The following is a 22,880-nucleotide window of genomic DNA, read 5'->3' as shown; positions in this document are numbered from 1 at the left end:
CAGCAGCTTAAGCCACCTTCTGTTGCTGTGAGTGGGACAGTGCTCTTGCCCCGCCGGGGCAGCGTGTGATCGGCAGGTAAGGTGTTTGCTGTGAGCTCGCCCGCTTCCACTGAATGGTGTCCGGGGGGGATCTGACAACTCCGTCTGCTTTTGTAGCTGAGCTGCCCTTCGTTAGCAGGGGATTGCTTCCCTCCCTAACCCGACTATGGGGCTTGAAATATTAAACACTGGGCATGGCTTTTGTAGGCCTGAAATTAAAATTATCAGTTTGGTGAACTTGCATGGAACTTTGCCCAGTGTGACTGCTAGACTGAGGAATACTATCCCACGGGTAATTATAAATGAGTGCTCTTTGGTTCAAAGCCTTACCTAAAGATACAAGGTGGTTTTATGAATTAAGTTTAACCTGCCCTTCTGGAATTTGATTGTATGTGGAACGAGGTAGGGTTTTGGTACAAGTCTCTGCTTCCATGCTATGTGCCACTTTAACAGACCTGCCAACAATTGTTTATGTGAGATGGTACCCCTTAATCATGGTGAATGATTAATGAAGGAGCACCGTTGGTGTCGCTATTATATATACACTGTTCTCTATCTGTTTAATATGGATATTTAAGGCTCTGAGAAGTACGGGAGAGAAATACATTCTTCAGTGACAGATAAGTCTGGACTCTTGTGTACAGAAAGGCACATTTTAATCTTCATCTAAAAATCTTTTATTACATTTCTTACTGATTTGTGTTAAGCTTTTCCCTTAGAAGTCACTTTGACTCTAGCAGAATGTCCATGTTGATATTAACTATTTATTTCAATTTGTTAATTTTTTTGTGGTCTTTTTGTCAGATAAAGTGTTCTGTGTACTGCTTAAGTAGTTTCAACTGTGAGACTGCTTTCCTGCTCCCCAGTGGAGGTGTTTTGACTCAGTTTAGTACCAAGATGAGGCTCCAGGCTGAGGCAGAGGTGTTGCACTCTTAGCCCTGGTGCCCAGTTTGGATGAGCAGGGGCCCCAGGAGGCTGGGGGTCAGCCCTGCAAGACACTTACACTTCAGGATGTAATGCCAGGCCTCCTGTTGGCACACATCAGAACAGCTGGTTTTCCTTAACACTGAATTAACTTTAGGTCAGCTCCTTCTAAATAGTGCTTATTCTCTATCATCTGCACTGGGGTTTTTTCAATTTTTATGCTGTGGTAGTCTTTCATTTTGGTTTAGTCTTCTGCACCGTTCATGTGCATAGGCTTTTACTTCAACTTAAAGGTAGAGATTTTGAGAAACTACAGTTTGAGGCGCACACAGACAACAAAACCCTAACCATATTCTTTCATAATTTATTTATTTGTGTAATGTTTAATGCTTCCACAAGAGGCAAAAGATAGTAATTGTTCCCAGGCACAGAAAGAAAAAGCAGTTTTTACAGATACCCCTCCCCACCACCACCTTTTTCAGACTTAGGTTTTAACTAGGCAAATAGAACAGAAAGATTTAACCACAAGTAAAGAACAAAGATAATGAGAAGATAAAGTAACTCTTGTGTGAGGAAAAAAAAAATTGTATTACCCAGGGGCGCAGAGCAAATGCTAAAGTAACATAACAGAATAGAAGAGTATCACTAGAAATTGTTCAGATAGATTTGTTGTAAACATCAAATAACCATAATTAATCATTATAGGTGAAAGTATAAAATGCTCTGAGCTAACAGATTTAAAGAAGTCTTGAATATGTTTGAATCTTAACACCAATGAAATGATGCGAAAAGAGGACGTTCTCCCCTTCTGAAGAAACACCAGCAGTGATGTGCTTCTAGTCCCTGTCTGAGTAAAACACAAGCTGTGGTGTAACCAGGTTTGGTCTCAACCCTGTTGCACGGAGCAACTGACCTGTCTTAAATGTGAGTAAATGTGTACAACAGTAATCCAGGTATCAGTAACACTTCGTTACACACAGACCCTACGACTGTAAGGTTGTCTCCAGCAGCCATACATTAGAAAAGTGAAACTTTAAAAAAAAGGTGAAATTTAAGAACTGAACTTGAGAATCAGTAGCTTCTGCCTAATTAAAAGATGACCAAAAGAGATGGAGTAGTGGAAGCTTGAAATAATGTCATTTTTTTTCCCTAAATATAACACTATTGGCTCAATTTATCCTTAAAAGCAGCACACAAGGAAGTCACAGAAAGCAGAACCTGTCGTCACGGCCACTTGTGTGTTACTGTCACTCTTGTCAAAAATCTCAATTACTGTCTATTAACTAAATATTCAAATCCAGTTTTGTTTTTTTCTTTAATAAGAGCTACAGACATATTAGAACCTGATGTGTTTGAGGTAAGGAAAGCTGGAAAGGTATTAAACATACATTAATTTGCTATAGTATTAAGAAAACTAAGTAAGAAGTCTAAGTAACAACAAAAGCAGCATTAATAGCGATCTCTGGGTGAAACAATCCCAAGTAAAGCTGTGTTTATCAGATGAAAATACAGAGTTTCAGTTCTTCAAGCATGTTGCCTATTCAGTCTAGACACAGATGCTTTTCTCAGGTAAATAATGTTATATTGATAACAATTTATTAGTAAGCTGTACTAATGAAAACAAGATATCTGCATTTTATGCAGCTAAAATATTTGAACCACTGTTTTCAGACTTCATCCTAAGAACATTACACTCACCAAGCCTGGTAACACGAGCTGCTAAAGTTTCTAACAGTGAGGCCAACAGGCTGACTAAGAACTCTGGACAATGTTCTACAGCTGCGCAGCGTAGCACGGTTTCACAGGGGTTTTGGCTGCACAAGGAATGCAGTATCTGGCACTTGCTGAACACTGCAGACGTTAGGCTGGGGCGCGGAGGAGCCAGGGTCAGTTCCCCCAGCACCTCTCTGCAGCACCCAGCACCCTGTTTTGGTGCAGAGCGTCTGCGGTCAGGGCAGCTCCCGGCCTCGCTCCGGCTAACGGCAGCGGCACGGCCACAGCTCTGCCCCTCTGCCGGTCTCCCTCGGAACAGCCCAACTCCCAGGCTGCTTCCCAAGGGGCTTTAGCCTTAACCTCTCTTAGGGGGCTCCTGGAGGGCTGCATAGCTGTAGGAGGCGATAGGGAATTCCTCCTTCCCCTACTTTGGTGCCATTTCCCTGCAATCAGCATTCAGGACAGCAGGTACATTAAAAAACCAGCCTTGCAGGTACTGACCCGCCCCAGCCTGAGGAGGGAGCCTGTGTCTTCAATGCACGTATACATCTGTGCCAGCAGCGAGTTGTTTGGGACTGCTGATGTCACAGCTGCTGCTTCTGGCTGCATTTCCAAGGGAAAGTGACACCTGATCAGTTCTTGAAGGATGTAGGTGCCCAAGCCCCAGGAGAAGGGTCTGGCCTATGAAATACAAGTGGCCCAAGACAACTGATGTAGTAAAATGGGCAGGGTTCTAGGCCTAGTGAGGCTTGATTGGCTAGTATTCATTATTTCATTTTTCTGCATTAATTCTCAATTCCTGTTCTAGGATGCCTAAGCTCCCTCTGTATTATCTTAGATACCCAGGTCTCTAACCGCAGGCTTAGGGCCTGCAGGCCTTCCAGTGAGCTAGTGTAACGTTGGGCTTAGAGGTGTCAACATCCTCTGCTGCCCCTGGACTCCAGTCAGATAGATGCTACCATGTTATTACCTTTAAACCTTTCGGAATGAGTAGTAAGAACCATGTCTTAAGAAGGATGATCAAATAGAAAAGAGACTGAACGTTATAAATATTCCAGTGGCTGTATTTTACTAGCCACTCCATCATAAATAAAAGTTTAACATAACATGATTTGAAGTGACATATTTCAAGTGGGTTAGCTTCTGTATAAATAGACTTCTCATTCAACGCTAACTGACTAAAATACAAACAAACACAAACGTGTAAAAAGATGTCAGAAGTAGGACCAGAACCCAGGTCTGGAGGTTCTACCACTGATTTATAAGAACACTTCCTTTGTTCAAGTAAAAAATTTCTCTTTATATGCAACCAAAATTATCTGCATAAATTTCCAAGTAATTTCAACTGGCATATCCATGTATTCTCCTTACAAAGCAATAAAAAAAAAGTGTTCTCAACTTTCAAGGCAAAGTTTTCATGATATGATTAGACTCATTATTAAAATGTACAATAGTGATGATCGTGACACCATGTTTTCTACTTACTAGATTAAAAGGTATTAATCTGCTGTTCTTCACAGACACCCTACATGACAACAGGAAGCAATTCATTAGTTCTTAAACAAGACTACCAGATTTTCCTTTTTCTTGTTTTCCCATATAACCGCTGAAACATTAAGATAAAAACTGTCTGAACACCTTCCAGCATGAAAGGGTAGCCTCAAAATTATGTACTCCATAGAAACTGCTAATGAATGAAGAGTTAAACATACAGGTGCTAAACGCCATGAGGGCTTCTGAGCCCCGCAGGACACCTGCAGGAGCTCAAGGTGCGCTCCCAGACGCACTAGATAGGCTCTGTTCGTTTCCAAGCTACAGTACAGTGCACAATTAAGACAGTATGAGACAAACATGACATGATCTGAGTTTGCAGTTAATATTTACAGCAATCTTACAAAGTCTGATGTTTGCAGAAACTGAAATTTTTGCAATGAGAATAATGCAGTAAAAGATAACAGCAAATGCTGTTTACCTTCCATAGATACTCGGGTTTTCTCTGTTCTGTTCAGTTACATCTTGGTAGCGTCAAAACAGATGATTCAGTGTTGATTACCATCTTACCCTGCTTAGGAGTGAAATGTTCTGGTTTCTCTGAGTTTGTACCTACTTCGACAGAGTAGAAATCTCTTCTGTTCTCATAGCATCAGACAGGAAACTAAGTTCATTGCACAGTGTCTCGTACCTGAAGGCCATCCGGATCTGGGCAACATTTGTCTTTCGAATGTCATTTCCCTCAGGCCCTTCTTTACAGTAATTCACCCCTAAGAATTTCTGCTTTTCCTGTGAACAGGATTAAATGTAAAAAGGAAGAAGTCAGTTCAACTGCTTTGATTTATTGTATATCTGAGTATTTCTTAGTTGAATGACTCCAGGGCAAGTGAAAAGAGCAGCTTCAGCCAGCTGGCCACTGAACTCTACCTCAGAGTCTTAACCTGTTTTGGAGATTTTAAGGCCAAAGTTTATAATTTAATTCCTCAGCAGTGTGTTCAGTCTGGCTTGCTAAAACTCTTTCTGCTACTGTTCCATCTTCACATCTGATCTGAGAGGTCAGAAAGAGGCTTAGGTTTCTTTTGTTAAATGTTACACAAGAGGAAAATTAGTAATTATCATTAGAGAACATAGGCAGAAACAAGAGAATACATTTGTCAAGCCCCTTCACATACGAGCTCCTTAAGAAGAATGTTTGAAAGTGACACGGAAGAAAGGATGCTCTAAAGTAAGTCCTAGAGAAAGTCATGGATGTGTAGAATTTTAAAGCCAAAAGGGAATTTAATCTGACCTCTCCACAACAGAGTATTTTCTGTAGTATTCCCTTCCAGGCAAAACCACGTCTTGCTTATGACAGGCCGTTTGTTTTTACTCAGTGCAAGACATGATGTATAAAATTACTGGCAAAAGGGATCTCGCTCAAATAATTAAAGGTTTGGGGCTGGAGACAAAACTGAGTATAAACAGCCACCTGCTCTCTGCATGTTTTGGGAATTCCAAAACAAAGCTAATGAGGAAAAACGTAACATTAATACTTTAATGTAAGACTGCATAGCAGATAGTTTGCAAATGTTCCTCTAAAAAAGGACTTCGGACTTCTCAGTTCCTGCCTGCCCTAATATTCACAAAAGAGATTTTTTCAGCCACAATTACCTTGTCTGACAATCCACTCTGTAGCACGCTGTTTCTTGCTATTTCACACAAGTCACAGGTACTTAGTTTCCACACCTGGGCTGCAATAGCATATTCTTCCATGAGAGCTTCCTGTATCACCAAAATGTTTAATATTAAATTATGTCTAAATAAAATGTAAATGGAATATGTACTCATTACTAATTAAGGAATTTATACATGCTCTTTAGATAGCTGTGAAGAATTAGAGGTTTAAGACTTTAATCACAATTACTAACGAACAGAAATGTTTCTTTCAAATTTCCCAAGGGTGACTGTTAAACAGTTAATAGGCACTGGGTATCCAGTTATCTTAAGTCTCAGAAACTGCAGCCTGCAGTCCAGATGCTGAGAGGCATTTATTAGGCAATTTCAAATGAGATCCCAGGGTATGCAAACACCTTGCAGGATCTGGTTGTAAATGTTTAATGAATATGTACCTAGTCAGATAGCAGGGCAATTTCTCTGCACAAGGAAGCTGGGTCTGACTCCAGTGGGCTGTCACCGCTGAGGATCCTCCACACTACGTGACCCTGTGGTGGTGCTGTGTTACACCCGCACGGAAAGGCCCCGCAGCAGCTCTGCCTGTTCTAGCAGAGACACGTCGTGGGCCAGCAGCGAGCCTGGGTGAAGCACGCCAGCCAGAGCTCAGCCTGTCCTCAGGACACAGGCAACTGAGCTATGGCCAGGCCAGGCCGAGGCACAGCATCACTCGGGGCAGTGCCAACCACAAAACTGGGGCATCAAAACCAGTGACCAGGCAGTTCTGTCCTGCCAGGCCACCCAAGGCCAAGAATCAGCTTCAATGTACTGAGCAAACAGCTCGTATGTCATCTTCAGAGATTCCACAGCGTGGTTTTGTAAAGTACTTCCCCAGATTTATTAGTAAGGAAACTGGACTTTCCTGGCACTCTAGAGGATTGTTTATGAAGGCTCAAACCTCCCTTCAGCCTCATCCTTCATTCTATACTTCAACAGCCAACACTGGAGAGGCAAGAGTACAAAAGAAACATAATTAGGAAGTCAGACATTTCCCTCTGAAACCTAACAGTGAGTGGTAGACTGAGAATGAGGAAGAACAATGAATGAAGTGACTGAAAGACATGAGACTTTATATCCTAAGCGATCATACAGAACAGCTTTCAGGTCATTCTGGGCCTATGTGGTACTGTTGCCAAATGCTAAGACAAGTGGTTTTGCCATTCTTACCTTTGTATAATGAAACTGCATAGGATCGTCTGTGGAGAGAGAGACATGAAGTCCCTTATGTAGAAATTCCCGTAGTGGATTTTTTGAGTACTCCAGGAATAGGCTGTTGTTACTAAGGGGAGACATAGCAATGGGTATTTGTGCAAGATAGTAAAGATACTGGAGGACAGGACTCTGAAAAAAAAAAAACCAAACCACCACAATCAGCATTTAATGGTACTGTGGGATAATGATGGAAAAAAAAGAAGGCTTTTCCTCAGATAAAATAGAAACAGCATAAGACCCCCAAAATTAGGTTGACACTAAACCAAATTTAGAAAATACTTAAAAGTCTAAATTTTAAATGTTACTGATCTTTATAAAAATAATTTGTATTCTTCATTATATGTCATCATCTTTTTGAAAATATGCTGACTAATGCTACTGTAGATTAGTAAGTATATATGACTATGAAGGGCACTGCATTTGATACTAACTGCACAGCTTCCCCAGAACCCGAAAGTCACGGGTAACAGACGTGTAAGAACTGCTGAGCAATCTGTTCTTTTCAAAATTTTGGTCTAACAGGTAAATTCTAGGAGCAGAAGTTTTAATTTATTAGAAGTCATGTGTTGCTATTGCACACAATCTAAATAATCTGTGGTCACCTCATCTTTATTACTATTTTTGGCTTAACCAACCTGTGAATCTAACAAGTGTCTTTATTATTATTATCTGCTATGCCAGGTTATCACATCGGGCTAAGCAGGAGGGAGTGAAGAGAATGTTTTGGTCACACACAGTCGTAGAACTACCCTGTCTGGGTCTGATTTTAGGCATTACTGCTTCGGAGCATAACATCAGACATGATTTTAAGCAAAATTTTTCTTAGTTCTTGGATATGTTGAAAAATACGGAGAGAATTTTCCAGCATTAACCAGAAAATCCAACTTGGAGAACGCTTTCAAAAAAAAAATCACAATAAAGTCGGTGCAAGTCTGCCACCCACTGACGATTATTTTAATTACAAAACGGTGGCCTGGGGATAGATGGTATAATCGTTTCTATTAACAGATATGCCAGGAATGATACCATTTGTCCTGTCATAACAATCAAGATGTGTATACACATGTTAAATTTCATGATCAAGTGATCCCAGTTACTCTAGATACAAATAATCAAAACCTTAATGAACTTCTGAATGAACCCTGAAGTACAGGGATGCCAGTCAAGGACAATTACCTTTGTTCCTGAACAGAAAAAACTAGAGCTTTCCTTAAATTCTTCTGGGACCTAAACCAGAGTAGTAACAGGTCTAAGCAGTTTTTTCCATGTAATTTTAGCTCTGCTTGCAGTAACCAAAACCAGGTGCTGCCGAGTCACTGACACATCTGAACAGTTGATCTTTCCTACAGAGACAGTGCTTTAAAATATTAACTTAGGAAAAGCTGTATTTTTGTAACTTAAATAAGAAATAGGAAGCTCAGCTGAGCTTATTTATTTCACATAATCACAGAATGGTTTGGGTTGGAAGGGACCTTAAACATCATCTAGCTCTAACCCCCCTGCCACGGCAGGGCCACCTTCCACCAGCCCAGGTTGCCCAGAGCCCCGTCCAGCCTGGCCTTGAGCCCTTCCAGGGAGGGGGCAGCCACAGCTGCTCTTGGGCAGCCTGTGCCAGGGCCTCACCCCCTCACAGGGAACAATTTCTGCCTTAGATCTAATCTAAATCTCCCCTCATTCAGTTTAAACCCATTACCCCTCATCCTATCCCTCCACCCAATCAAGAGTCCCTCCCCCCTTTCCTGTAGCCCCTTTCAGCCCTGGCAGGCCACTGTAAGGTCTCCCCGGAACCTTCTCTTCTCCAGCTGAACCCCCCAACTCTCAGCCTGTCCTCACAGGGGGTGCTCCAGCCCTCCAGCAGGTCCGTGTCCTGCTGTTGGTGCCCCCAGAGCTGGACACAGGCTCCAGGTGGGGTTTCTGATCAAAAGGAAGATTTTTACTTGTGCCTTGCTAAGAAAATTAATTTTGGGCTGCCCAGATAAAATCCATTTGGTGACTGCTGTATGAACCAGGGACTGATGTCTAGCAGACAGTGATTAGTTTAGGTGACCAACCAGGCAATACCTTCTTCAAGAGCAATCCATGAGAGATGTTGTCTGCTGTCAGAAAAGCTGATACAAGGTGTGTGATAGAGCCGGCTTCACCACAGTGAGGTCGAAATAGGAAAGTACACATGCCTCTTTCCCTGAGGGGATTAAAAGCAAGTTCTACTAACAAAAAATTAACTGTTCTTCATCTATTTTGTAGATAATATCCATTAATACAGGAATTTAAAAAATAAAAGTTACACATTCTCATACAGTTTGACATGAAATTTAGTCAGGCCTACCTGTAGGCTGCTGTCAAAAGGGGCAGGTCCCTCTAACCCAAAGCTCTTCTACCACGTGACATACTTGTGTCTCCTTCCTCCCTCCCTTCCCCGGTTACCTCTCATTTAGCAATTGTTTAGCTACCAGGTGAACAGTTATTCAACTGATTTCAGGTGAAGGAACTGGCAGATGGAAACCTAAGTGAACTGGTGCAACCTGTGGCCATGTAATTCCTACATTTAAAATGAGGGAAGAAGTGGAAGCACATTGCCAAGAGTTAGCTAACACCCCCTAGGTGTGATGACAACCTGCCATCTCACCAGGTTTAGTGTAGCATTAAACTACACCCTCAGTAGCACAGAGATGATCTAGGAGTACTGGTTATTACACTAGACTTCACACTATAATTTTCAGAACTATTTGTATCATCTATATTACAAATGATGCTGGCTTTTAGGTTATAATGGATGCCATTATTCAGTGCAAACACATGTCCCATAAGTATCTGGAGATGTTCAAAACAGAATTTCAACAAGGACTGCTAGAGTATAAGGCAGTTCTAGGATGGACATTTAGCAACATCTCTCCTGAAAATGGAGGTGACTTTGCCAACAGTGCCAAAATAGAAAACAGTCTTGTAATGGACTGGCTGTGGTGCCTCAAATAATGCTTTTAACAGGGTGAACAGTTTTACTGACTCATTGATGAACTGTGTCATTATCTCACCTAGCTGTAAAGAGTACTTAACGATTATCTAGAGATATTTTTGAACAGTAGCTGAAATGATCTTGAGGTAAAAAAAAAAAGAAATGCCTAAGTTCTGACAGAATCTCTGGAGAAGAAAAAAATGTTGACAACGGAGAATGTACAGGAAGTCAGGAAAAAGAGATGACTGATACCTGCCGTACTGTGTCCTCTCCATTACCGAACTAAAACTAACAACTAGGCCTGTTTGTTGCAGGTACAAGGTAATTTAAGGTGGGCGTTTTTATTCTGAGTTTTGATTATATAGGATGGTAGAAAGAAGCAGTGGGAAAGAGAAATAACATTTTGAACGTTAACTGGGATAAGACCTGTTAAAATGACAAATCTGTGCACCTCCTGTGAGAAAGTCCAAAAACGCTTTGTAAGTAATAACGAACGAAATCCTTGCAAGGTAAGCGATGGCACCATAATGAACAGATGACGTCACTGTGACTCAATTTGAGTCACCTGTGCGGATCACCGAGCGAGTCAGCCACAATGCCAGGAACATCAACTCAATTTGAATTTCAGGCTTTACTGAGCCTGATGCCAAAATCTGCTTTTGCAGTCCTGATCTCACTGTTCAGTACCATAACTCCCTGCATTACTTGCCTAGACACTGGTCTCAAGTCGCAAAACTGAATGAGTCAACAAGCATGCTATAGTTAGTTAGCCAGATGTGCAGTTGATAATTATGTCCTGTTTTGTCTATCTTTGATAACAGCAGCAGGCCTTAAACCAATATTTTACAACATAACTTTGTATCTTAAATTACCAGGAGATAGCAAGCTACCAAGAGGTACATTATATTTGGAAATCCACCGTGAATCCAAGCAAAGGTCAAGTCAATTTTGTGGGGTTTCCTCTTTTGTTTTGTTTGATACATTCACTCACGAAAATACATACAAATGTCAAACCAAGATAAAAATCTGATGACTTTACAAGTTCTGAATATTTCATTTGAATTAATTTTGCAGTTAACATTTTCAGAATAACTCAGTCATCTCAGACTAAAATACTTCAAGATAACCTCTGCTTCAAAAGATATATGATCTAGACACTGACTTAGATTGAGACCAAGATTATTGATTTTTCTTTCTGGAAGCTTGTAAGGGAAAAATTACTACTTACCTCCTAAGGTTGTTTAGCAACATGATGTTCACATACATATAATACAAATAATAGCTATAGGGGGGATTCTTCTCACTGGTCCAGAGGTCAGGGTTAAGGCTCTTGTCAGAAAACATATGGCCACTATGTTTGGATTCATCATCAACACTGTCGAAGCCAGTCACCTGGTAGGAGAAGAGATTCACCAAAATCAGTATTTTCAAGAAGCAAACTTCAGCATTACTGACTCTTGCTTCAGGACTTCCTTGTAAGAAGCATCTGGTCCTTCTTCATTTCCCTCCTTATGCTAGCAGTCCTGCTGCTCGGCCCTCCTACCATACCATGCAGAGAGCAGGAATAATGTGTGTTCTCAAGGAAGTTTCACCCATTGTTTTCTTTTGAGTGAAACAGGAGGCCCAGGTGCACAAAAGCCTTCAGACTCAGGGGGGTGGGGTGTCATAGGCCTGTGAAACTCCCTCAGATCTAGATTATAATCCTTTGAACTCATCTGCTTTGTTATTTGAAAAGCAGCTGAATGACAGAGGCTCCCAGGAAACCTACGAGTTCTGATTTGGGGGATACTCAGAAATGTCTTTTTAAATCATGTCCAGCAGCTACATCCCCACCTCTGTCCTGAGTCCCATCAAGATCTACACAATGCGTCCTTACAGTCATCTCCTTTTTGGAGGCCAGTGCCAGAGGCAAGCTCAACATATGCATCCTGGATTATGATGCTGTCTCTGTACAAGATCATGTGAATGTTTTTTTGGTCATTCTTTACAGAAGGGATTGCTGAGAGGACAAATAAATAGCTGATGAGCTGTTTCAGAGGAAATACATGACAACTATTTGACAACAGGACCTTACCTGGCTTTTATTAAATTCTATGTCAGGGCTTTAAAACAATAATACAAGTAATCTATGGAGGAGGAAGCTTTTTTACTGTCTGGAAACAGCTGTGGGGAAAAAAAATTATGAGGAGAGGATCCATTTCATGTGAGACAGAAAGTTCAAATATACTTACATATTTGAGGAAAAGGTGCAACTCTTTGTGGTCTTTGGGATTGATTGTTGCTTCAAACAAAGGTACAAAGATGTTCTCCAACATCTTCCCAAAACTAGGTAGAATATTTTTAGACCTAAATATGTCACTGAAGGGAAAAAATATATACAGTTGTGACCACTCTTTAATCAGCTTACATTTTTCTTCCTCTTTTATATTTTCTGTTATTTGTGTATATTCAACAGGTTCAGTTCTACTAGGATTCAGAAATTCAAAATTTCTGTCAGGGAAGGGGTTGTCTCTATGCTGTTTCCTGCACTGCCTGGCACTCTGCTTCATCCAGGCTCTGCTGAAGCTCCCGAGTGCTCCAAAAGTAGTGACAGGGGTAGATGCTGTCTCAAGAACAGTGACCCCTTCCCTTACAGCCACTGAAGACCAATAGGGGAGATATGGAATTATCTCTTGTGAAAGATTCGGTTTTCCAGAGTTGTAACTACCACAAACGAAAGCAGAATGTTCTGCTCTAGTGAGCCTCTCAGAAGAGGGACAGTAGTGCATGACAAACTGTTGGCTCTCGCATGTACGGAAGAAGTTGTTACATAAGAAATTAAAGGAGATAAACTTTCTCCCTGATCAGAAACGCACCCTGGGGCATATATGCAACCACGACAGCTCTTTTTCTACTCATATTTCAACTATGCAGTTTCAGAACATGAAGCTCAGCTATTAAGGCTGACAAAATTATCATGGGAGACTGTATTATACAGTATTAGAAACAACATTTAATAAAGTCCCAAAGGATGCTTAAAAACTGAGAAAAACTGATACTGATTTAAGCTTGCAGATCAGCAATCTGGGTTGTGTTTCCAGGTTCACCGTTATTTAGTCACTGATTTGAGGGAGTTTGATGTTAACAGTTTTACAGAGCATTTTCTACTCCTTTATGGAATTCAAGAGTTGATTTATTTTCATTACTAAATTCTATTTTAACTTGCCATTGAATGCAACTTAATTTAACCCATTTGTAATTTTTGATTTTAGTCTCTTCAGACTTAGATAAATAATTCACAGTAGTTCTGAATAGCTTCATGAAGAGTAGTCATGTCCTACACCCCCAGACTGTCAGGAAAACTGCAGCAATGGTCAAGAATAAATTTCCCGGGCTATTTCTTATAAATAGAACTAGAGGACAGCTCATAAACCATCTAAAAAATATCAGAAATTAAAACAATCATTGGTATGATTTCAAACTGTTAAAATTACCAAGAGCTCCTGATTACTTACTAGATTCTGGGAACCTGAATTATCCAGCGCATATTAGGGGAATAAACTTTATGCTTAATGAACCATTTTGCCAAGTTCAGCCATTCATCTGGAGACCGTCCATAAATGGATAAGCGGGGTTCTGTATACTGGTACTTACTTTCTTCTAGTTCACGGGCTACTTCCTATTAAGTAATAAATATATTTGCTTTAATATGGACACTGAAGATCATTTACAGCTAGTAGTATATTTATCATTGTACTTTCCTCAGACCAGATCTAACTGTACTGCCACCCTTGAATGATAAAGGGAATCTCTTGTCTATTCATCCATTATTTTATTTTAGGCATCTAAATATTATACTAGCAAGCTATCACAGATATAATTTGAGTATAACTGTAACCCCTAGATTTAGAGGACAATATTCTTGTGCAGTTATTACTAACACCTTTGTAAGACATGTTTAAAATTGGTAAATCAGAATTATACTATTTAAACTGTAGTAAATGACTACATAAAATATGCAGACCAATGGAGAATCTGACCCAGAATCCGTGGTAGCAAGCAATTTTAAGACTATTAATTTTAGACGAGCACTTCTATACATTTAAGAAGAGCTGACATCTAGTTCATGTCGTAAGAAATGAATCTGAAGCCTGTGCATGCACGCGCAGATTTGGATTTATGCAAAGGCGCTTCCCTAGCTCCTCCTTCCCTAGCAGCTACCACTAGCCAACTACATCCTAACAAAACATTAAGCCAGTGAATTGATCCTTGGCTGCTCTCTATTAGTTTGAAACTGCGCACAACTCTGCCCTGAACTCATACACAGGTCACGTGTATGTGTTTCGAACTCAGGATTATTTAGAACACGGCAGTGGCTGATGTAGCAGAGGTCTTTCTCTGATGAATTGCTAGAGCAAGCCCAATACTTAGAATTACTTAACCACAGTGTTAGCTCCAATTATAACACCAAAACCTTTTACAAACCTTCATTTCTCTACAGTTGGAAAAGCTTGAAACTTACTTACCTTGACCATACGAGCAAAATATTCACCACCAATGTAGTTCTCAGTTTTCAAATACAAGTCCCTCAGCTCACTGGCACCAACTGGATTGTACTTGGAATTGAATTTGTCAAATCGATGAAATGTTTGACGACCCTGGAGGAGGAAAAAACCCCCAAATAACCATGGCACAATAGTTTATAAATTAAATTCCCTAGCAATAAAAGACATAAAAAATGCCTATAGCAACTTACTTCAAATGTGCACGAGTTCAAATTCTAATTTAATAAGTTATCATGCAAACACTGTAGAAAACAGAATTTCACACTTAGAAAACTTATATTTTTCTCATTTATTTTGTCATTTTAATAGACTTACTGCATGTACATCTAAAGAGTCTACAGTGAGGTCATAAGGGTCCATGTGAAGGCTTTCAAAGACTTGCTTTAAAGTCATCTTCTTGCCTTTTTTCTCTGCAACAATCCTGTCAGGCTCCGTTTGATATGTGTGCTTAATAAACCTCAATAAGTGTTTCTGGTTCATGCAAGCAGCAGCATGGATATGAGTATCAACCTGAAATCAAAAGGTTATTCATGCTCATCATCCATATACATAAATTAGCAAAGTATCTATGTCAGTGACAATGATGGAAGCCTTGTAAAATATTCCTTAAGTAACAAATGGATTCATGCGTCAGCAAGGCAAAATGTTTCAGAACCATGAGATTTTGGTTTTGGAGGAATTACTTGATAAGCAGAACTATAAATAAAACAGCTCCCAATTAACAGTTTCCTATTTAAATCAAATTTTCAACAAGACACATTATAAACACAGAAACTGGGTTCAGATTCAATGTGATACTTCCTTAAAGGACACACCAATCCTCCAGTATCCTTTTATTTCATCCATGATTCAGTGATGTCGTTCTAGTTATAACCACCCTCTCTGACAGAAAGGACCTGGAATTCTCACACATTTCCAATAGCATAATTCGGTTTTGTATTTCAACCACATGAAACATCTTAGGTCACTAGAACTGAAAAATGTACATGAGAAATTTTGTCACTATTTTTTCCAAGTTTAATTATAATAGAGCAACTCATAATGCTGACAGATTTTTCAGTTTCTTCAGGTCTCTTCACACACTAAGGGAAGTGCAAGCTTCACAGAAGGACTGACAGTATTCCCTCAGATTTCTGTTGAGGTCCCATTTTAAAAAAGCATTGACAAGGACCAAATGGTTTCCACAGGTATGCTTTTCTTTTGCCCAGAAGCTTGCACTGAGCAGCTTATATTAGAAAACAGTCCAAAGAAACAACTGATGAGATTTGGGGGTTTGCTAGTTAAGTTTTCCCTTCAGTATGTGTAATTCCTTAGGTGCCTGCAGCAGGTATGTAAAATGAATGTCTTGCAGTTCCTTGCAGTCAAGGGTTTATTATCTTAATGACACAGTTAAAGAATGGAAGAAAACCAGGTGTTTTGCCCAACTACTTCTTTTTGAAAAGGCAGGTAATACTAATTGCAGTTCCTTAGGACCAAGTACCTGAAAGGGGAGCGTAGGTCTTAGCTAGGATAATGGCCCTAAGTATTCTCAGAACAGCACAATCCAGCAGAGCTGCTGCTCCAGGGTCCATTTGCTCTGAATTTTGTGAGATTCTGCTTGAACAACGGAACAGCCTAATGCACGTCCTAGGCAAAACGATGAAATTACTCTACCAACAAATTCCTATCAATTTAAAACCAAACGAAAACAAACCACTGTCCTGATGAGATTTCACAGACGACACATTATGAGCACAACGACCCTAGGGACAGCTTGACAGACTCTGAAATCACCTTCAAGTCCAGACCGCCAAATCCTAGCAGAAACAGTTTCAGCTCACCCAGAATCCACAGTGCTCAGCCTGTCTGCTAAGCTTCCCATTTTCCTCCAGCCCAGGCCCTGCCTGGACATAGATGTCCGTGAGCACAGGGATGTGGTCAGAAGCAGTCACCAACTTCACTATTTCTGCCTTGTGCACCAGCTGCCTGGACTGCAGACAAGCCTTACAAAACCAGCTGGCAGAATGGTTCTGCAGAATGAGCAGGAACTAAGATGGTCAGTTTGTAATACCAGTTTCAAGATGGTTCAAATGATAAATCCAAAAAGTACCACACAGTACTGTCCTATACAGTGGTAGAAGATGGTTGGAATCACTGTAAGTAACACTTTATCATGAAGTCTTAAGTGAAACTGCAGTGGAAAGGGCTGCTCTAACTCCTTATTGAGTAAGAAAGGAGCTTCAAAGCAGAAAGAAAAAATAATCTTGCTTCTGCACCACACTGGTAATGCAGCTGTCAGGATGCACCCAGTTTTGCTGTTTACATTTAAAAGTTTAAACAAATCAAATACTTACAACATTTACAAGAAATGTCACAGAAGGAAACAGGAGCTGGAAAACCCACGCTGCCATGTGATTGTAAAAGTGAAACTTACTTGGATTTCAAGGGTTAACTTGGATTTGAGAGTTAATTTGATCAACTGTATACAGGTATCTAAAAAGCCCGCTCTGCCTCATGGTCTCTTTTGGATGTACAATCTCACAAGCAATGGCATAACAAGGTACAAAGGTCGGATGCTGACATTAGATACAAGTTCCTAAAGATACTCACTACACTGGAACAGTTTGAACCCACTGTACTGTGCTTTTTAAAATGCAAGTAAACTGGCACTCCAGGGACACACTGGAAGGAATTCTCAGGTGAAACAGCTATAAGGAGTCACTGAACATACATCTCTGCAAGGACTTCTCCAGGACACTGCAGACATGGACACGCACCCCACGAGACTGGTGTGTCCCCCTTGGCGGAGGGACGATGTCTGCAGCTTTTGGACTGCACCAACAGAAGCAGCTGACAGCCTGGTCTGCTTTTAAGGATCATTAGAGGAAAGAGATCAGGGGCACCTGAGTAAGTAACAGCCATACTCCTGCAATGTAAACCTAAGCTTATGCTATGACATAGAGTCTACAGAAATGCCACTGTTATACTTGGCACATGCAGTCATTTAATTTGCAGTTCATACATACAGAAGTTGTTGCAGCCTTCTAAGGGTAAACCTATCTCCACATGAATGTTAATAGCATAACTAAAGACCAGGATATAAACTGGATCCAAAATATTAATGTTTAGTTGTTAATCACTGCCTAGTACAAATATGCTAGACACTTTAAAGCCAAATGAAAAAGCAAGAAACATATTACTGTCCTCAAGTACACAACATGAAGTGCATTACTAATGCACAGTAAACAATGCTGTGTCTAAAATAGTAGAAACAGCTCCACTTCACATATTATTACACTCCTCAGAGCACTTCTATAGCTATTTGAACCCAAGTGCAATATATATATGCTTACTCAGGTTAATAAACATATTCTGGTTTAGAAACAAATATTGTTTACTATGAACTCTTCCCGGACGAGCAAAATACTACAAGCTACTAGGCTGGGTCAACTTATATGGGAGAGTGAAATTACAATTAATAGAGGCCCTATAAGCTCTAAACATTCAGGAAAAGCAAGATATAAGCATAGAATACCAGGTGTAGGGAACCGGAATAAGGGTAGTTTATTGAATTTCAGACTGCACGAGTTGCAGTGGTGGCCCAGCTACTGGAATTAATGAGTCTTGAAAAACAAAACACACCACTTCCCCTTTATTTAAATCAACATGAACTCACTGTTGTTAGGAGGGCAAGGACAGAAAGCAAGGAGACATTTTGTTGCTTTTGTTTGCTTGTGCGCAAGGATCACACGACACAGTAGTAACTGCATTTCCTTCAAAGTCCTACTTCCCTTTGAGAAATAATTCTCTCAAGTGCGTCTCTGCATTTCAGTAACCTCCTGTGAAATCTTCTCCAGTCCCCACAAGCATATCACACATTGCTCTATTGCTGAGCTCATTGTCTCAGGCTTATTTTCTAAGAACCAAGATCTTCCTTTATTTTTTCTCCTCCCTCTCAACTAAATATATTTATTTCCCAAGAGTAAACAAGACTTTTCTGGAGTCTTTTGTGCTTTTTCTAGAGAACATGCAGTACTTTGGCTACCTTTTTAAACTACCCAGTATATTCTGACCTTTAGGGAAGCAGCAGCTTTAGTAACAACAGAAGTCTTAGTATCATACAGCTTTTTCTTCATTGTTTTTACAAGCAATGCAACTTGTTAGAAGGTTTTAATGACCTACTCTAGCACATTATTAGTGCATATGCTTTTGTGCATTTTCACAACTCGGGGTGGAACCCTATCTAAAGGAAGAATCTAAACACATAATCCTTACACATAGCTTACATGGTCTGATTTGGTTAGGGATATTTATTATTAATAATAATGTTATCATGCTAAGAAATTGTTACTAATTTTATTGTTATTTATTATGAAAGATATCTACTAAAAGATTTTGAACAGATTGAGTTCATGTAAGGGTGACAAATGTCCCCTTCGCCCTCCCCACCAAAAAGACTAAACCAGTCTCATTTGAAGCTGTTGTTATTTTGTTCTTCATACAATATATGAAGTAAGCTGAGGCTTCTCTGGGCCATGAGTAACAAGCCCCAGCCACAAGGTCTATTTGATTCTATCTGCAATTATTCTGCTTGCATTTCCAAATTAGTTACAATGCCACTCTAGCCCAGTTTACCTTAGTGGAAAAAAACCTCAGCTGTGTGCCCTTAGCTAAATTTCCTGTTGCAGTTCTTACTCTCACCTCCCGCCAGGAGGAAAGCTTTTTACTCAAGGTCACATTAATCTTCCATGAAAAGAAGAAACACAATGACTGACAGAAATCAATCTTGGAACACACAGTATGCCTTCAGTGAACTCACCTTTTTAACAAATGAAAACAACTGTTAACACAGATGTTTCCTCAATTCTTTTAATTCCATCATCTCATTCAAGCAATGGTGGACATCAGTTTTCTTGCAAGTATAGTAGAATTCCCTTCGCTCAGCAATTCTCCATGTAATGAAGGCAGCCTGTCTTTCTCTGCACCTTCTCAGTTCAGCCTAGCCCTTTCCTTTCCTTACTGACCTGACTGCTACACCGTTCTGTCTGCAGGCTTTGTGGATGAAATGCTTGTACTTCTCAGTCAAGATGGTTACATCTGTGTACAACTTATAGCTTGAAGGACTTCCCACTGTCCTCCAAATCACATCTCACCAATAACTACCCTAAATCACTCTGGCTCCTGCCTTCCTCATCTTCCTGCACTGCTTCTCTTTCCTTCCACTGTCTCTCAAATCTCCACAAAACATCCATCTCAGAGCTGTTTTATGGATGTTTGTGCCATCAGAAATGGGAGTCTGTTGCACTGAATTTGGCATATGCTCTGGATGCAGAGCAATGTGATAAACACAGCAAAAACAAATGCCAAGGGCAAGCCTCTTAATGATACTGAACTTTTCCACTGCATAGATTAGTGGTATCCACAGCTGCAAACTACCTGATTTTCTAAACACATGCACTTTAACTGGAAAATACTTCTACCCCAATAGCTATGGGCTTCATGGACTTGACACTAAATCCACTGCTGCCTTTACATCAGTGCTGGACTGAAGGGAAATCATTCCACATCCCACTGCTAGATTCCTTGCTCACCAATATAATCATACTGCATTAGCTGAATTTTCAGATGGGATGCGACAGCTTTATACAATGAACTTAATTCATTCCTTGCAGCTTTGTATTAAGCATGAGAGGCATAAGACTCAAAATACACTGCCCTAGGGTATTGCAGTAATGCTCCTGGCAGCCAAAATAGTCCCTAGAGCTGGGCAGGAGCTTGCCTACTTCATACTTATGCCATCCAGAGCAACCCAGAAACCAGGAGAGACAGGAGATGTGAATCCCCATGTCCCCAGCTTCTTGTTTGGCTGTACTCATTGCAAAATGCACAGAATCAAGCTCCTGTATTCACATGAATACAGAAATATGCTACTGTGAAGAGAAACAAACTTCTTTTTATGTTATTTTAATTACTAAAAGAAAGGATAGAGTAAAAGCTTGCTTTATGTTCTCTACAGAATTTTTGCATTGTAACGGCCGATGGCTTTCTGCCATCATTTTGTGCTCACTTGCAAGACTGGGCAGACACAAAAAATTTCCCTCAGTGTCTCTGCAAGATAGGAGTGGAGAAGTAGTATGCACAGTGTTTTGAAAGCACAAAATACAGCTTTACTGCCCATTACGAGTGGTAAGGCACCATTCCTCATAATGCTAACGGAGGTGCACAGAGGCATTCCTGTCCTTTGAACCTGATGCTAACCCATAAGTCTTCCCATTCACTATCACTTTTCCTCATATGATGAAAGTGAATTTCATCACCAAAATCAGGAAGTAGCTACTGGAGGGGGGAAAAAAATTAAAGAGGAAAAAAAAGCAACCTCTGAATGAATCAAAGTTCAGAAAGGTTACGGTATAGATTCACTGTTCACTCATGAGGCTTTTAATCATACATTTAAAAAGCAGATATCTGTTAAATTAATTCAGGTTTTTTTTTTTCTGAGATCTCTAGAAGTATCTTCCTTTCTTATAAGTAACAAGTTGTATTTCAACCCTGTGGTCACAACCAAAAGCTAGTATTTTCATCCTTTTTGTCTAACCAATACTTTAAAAAAAAAAAATCCGTTGCACCAGTCTAGACCAAATGCTATATCATGGCAGCAACCAGCTATTGCACACATTTCAGCAGGGCTGTGTAAGCCACTTTAGAATCTGCTTTCTCCCGTGCACGCTGACCCTGGCCCCAGCCAAGCCCTGCTGCCAAGCGAGGCCCTGAGCTAGTGAGTCTGTAGGCAGAAGAATATGACATGTAAAAGTCACTGCTATGGCATATCCTCAGGCTTGGTTTGCTGAGACACTGAAGTAATGGCTAAAGAGAGAAAGAATATGGGAGGCTTAGGCTGTCATTTTTTTCATCTTTAGAAGTATCAAAGCTATTTGCAGTGAAGGGCACCTGCCAATGCACTACATAGCTATATGTCCTAAAGACAGCAAATACATGTTAGGTAAATAAGTATCTTGACTTCACCTTTGGGGGGGGGGCAAAGGGGGCAACAACCTCCCCCCTTGAAAGAGCAATAGAGACAAACCAAAGTTCTTAATAAAAAGACCAAGAAAGCACTGTAAATGCCTTCTGCAACTAGCAACATTTAAATAGAAACAAAAATCAGGTGTACATCCTTTACTTTAAAGGTGTATTTCAACTTAACAACTGAACTATGTGCTCTGAATTAACTGAGGCTGTTGGGCACAGCAGCCGATTGGAAGCCCCACTCGAACAAACCCTCATGTAGTTGCTTTGCAAGGCAAGACACCCTAGTACACAAAGGCTAAAACTCAGTTCTGAGTTCGCGCGCTGTAGAGCTAAACTCTTATTACTTAATTTCACCCTTAATGCAGGCAACCCAAGAGTTATGTGGAGAATCTGTGTTGACTGCACTTTGCTATGCATCAGCGGGGGGAACGTGGGAGAGCCCTGCTGATGGCAGACTCAAGAGTCTTCTCTAAAGTTAGCATTCTCCTACGCAGACAGTTGCCTACCTCCTTGGGGAGCCAAGTGGAGCCAGCCACACTGTCTTACCACCTGTGGATTCTTGTCTGTCTAGAGAAATATTTGTCAGGTTATTAAAGGGCAATTTTCCAGTTCCAGCTAGATCAATGCAAAACTTATGTTTGGCTGCATTCTGGTTAAGGCCAATATGTAAGATATACCCATACATTTCCCTTACTTAACAGAAGCCTTATCTTGGGATTTATTAAATAGATAAGTTCACTGGAGGAGAATTCCTATTAAACCAGGAAAAAAAAAAAAGGAGGGGGGGGGGGAAGAGGACAGGGAGAAGGGGAAAAAACCCCAGTAATCTTTGATTGTCACGCCAGCAAATAATGCTGGCCAGCTTTCTACCATACCTTTCTAAATGCATGTTCATTGATTGACCTTGTCACTACGCCATTAACTGTTTTAATTTTGGCATTTTCCATCAGTTACTTTGGCCCTTTCATATAAGCAAACAGATTGTACCAGATTCTCCACACTAGTGTCTGAGGGATCTAACAGACAACTTCACTAACAGCTCTTTCAAGAGGTGAATTTTATTTTTTGCTTTCCTCGTGAGCAGTACGCACCATTTAGGATTGACTAACAGAGAGACAGCCTGAAATAGAGGCCCTAGAAGTGTCTGTTTCATATTCTAAGTTTCAATGCTGATACTGTTATTAGGGAGGAAGCACTTCAGGGAAGTTACAGATTCAAATACTACTTGGGTTAGCAAGATGTAGGAAAAGCATGATTACTTGGGGGCTTACTGGAACTCTAGCTAC

General features: G+C 40.4%; 1 protein-coding gene across 5 annotated transcripts in view; it reads right to left on the bottom strand.

The window, feature by feature from the left end:
- Positions 1-1,319: 1,319 nt before the first annotated feature.
- The window catches only part of AMPD3 (adenosine monophosphate deaminase 3), a 35,548-nt gene continuing 13,987 nt past the window's right edge, over positions 1,320-22,880 (bottom strand). For all 5 annotated transcript variants that reach the window (XM_074918129.1, XM_074918128.1, XM_074918131.1 and 2 more), the window contains exons 7-15: positions 14,902-15,096; positions 14,548-14,679; positions 13,537-13,700; positions 12,274-12,400; positions 11,271-11,434; positions 9,151-9,271; positions 7,045-7,218; positions 5,818-5,928; positions 1,320-4,956 (exon numbers count right to left, since the gene is read on the bottom strand). In XM_074918129.1, coding sequence (XP_074774230.1) covers positions 4,780-4,956; positions 5,818-5,928; positions 7,045-7,218; positions 9,151-9,271; positions 11,271-11,434; positions 12,274-12,400; positions 13,537-13,700; positions 14,548-14,679; positions 14,902-15,096 — 1,365 coding nt within the window. In that variant the 3' untranslated portion in view covers positions 1,320-4,779. The remainder of the gene's footprint in view (positions 4,957-5,817; positions 5,929-7,044; positions 7,219-9,150; positions 9,272-11,270; positions 11,435-12,273; positions 12,401-13,536; positions 13,701-14,547; positions 14,680-14,901; positions 15,097-22,880) is intronic.

The sequence above is a fragment of the Athene noctua genome, chromosome 14 (genome assembly GCF_965140245.1).
Source record: "Athene noctua chromosome 14, bAthNoc1.hap1.1, whole genome shotgun sequence".
Classification (NCBI taxonomy): Eukaryota; Metazoa; Chordata; class Aves; order Strigiformes; family Strigidae; genus Athene; species Athene noctua.
Note: the sequence above shows the minus strand (reverse complement) of the source record. Positions and strands in the feature narration are given on the sequence as shown.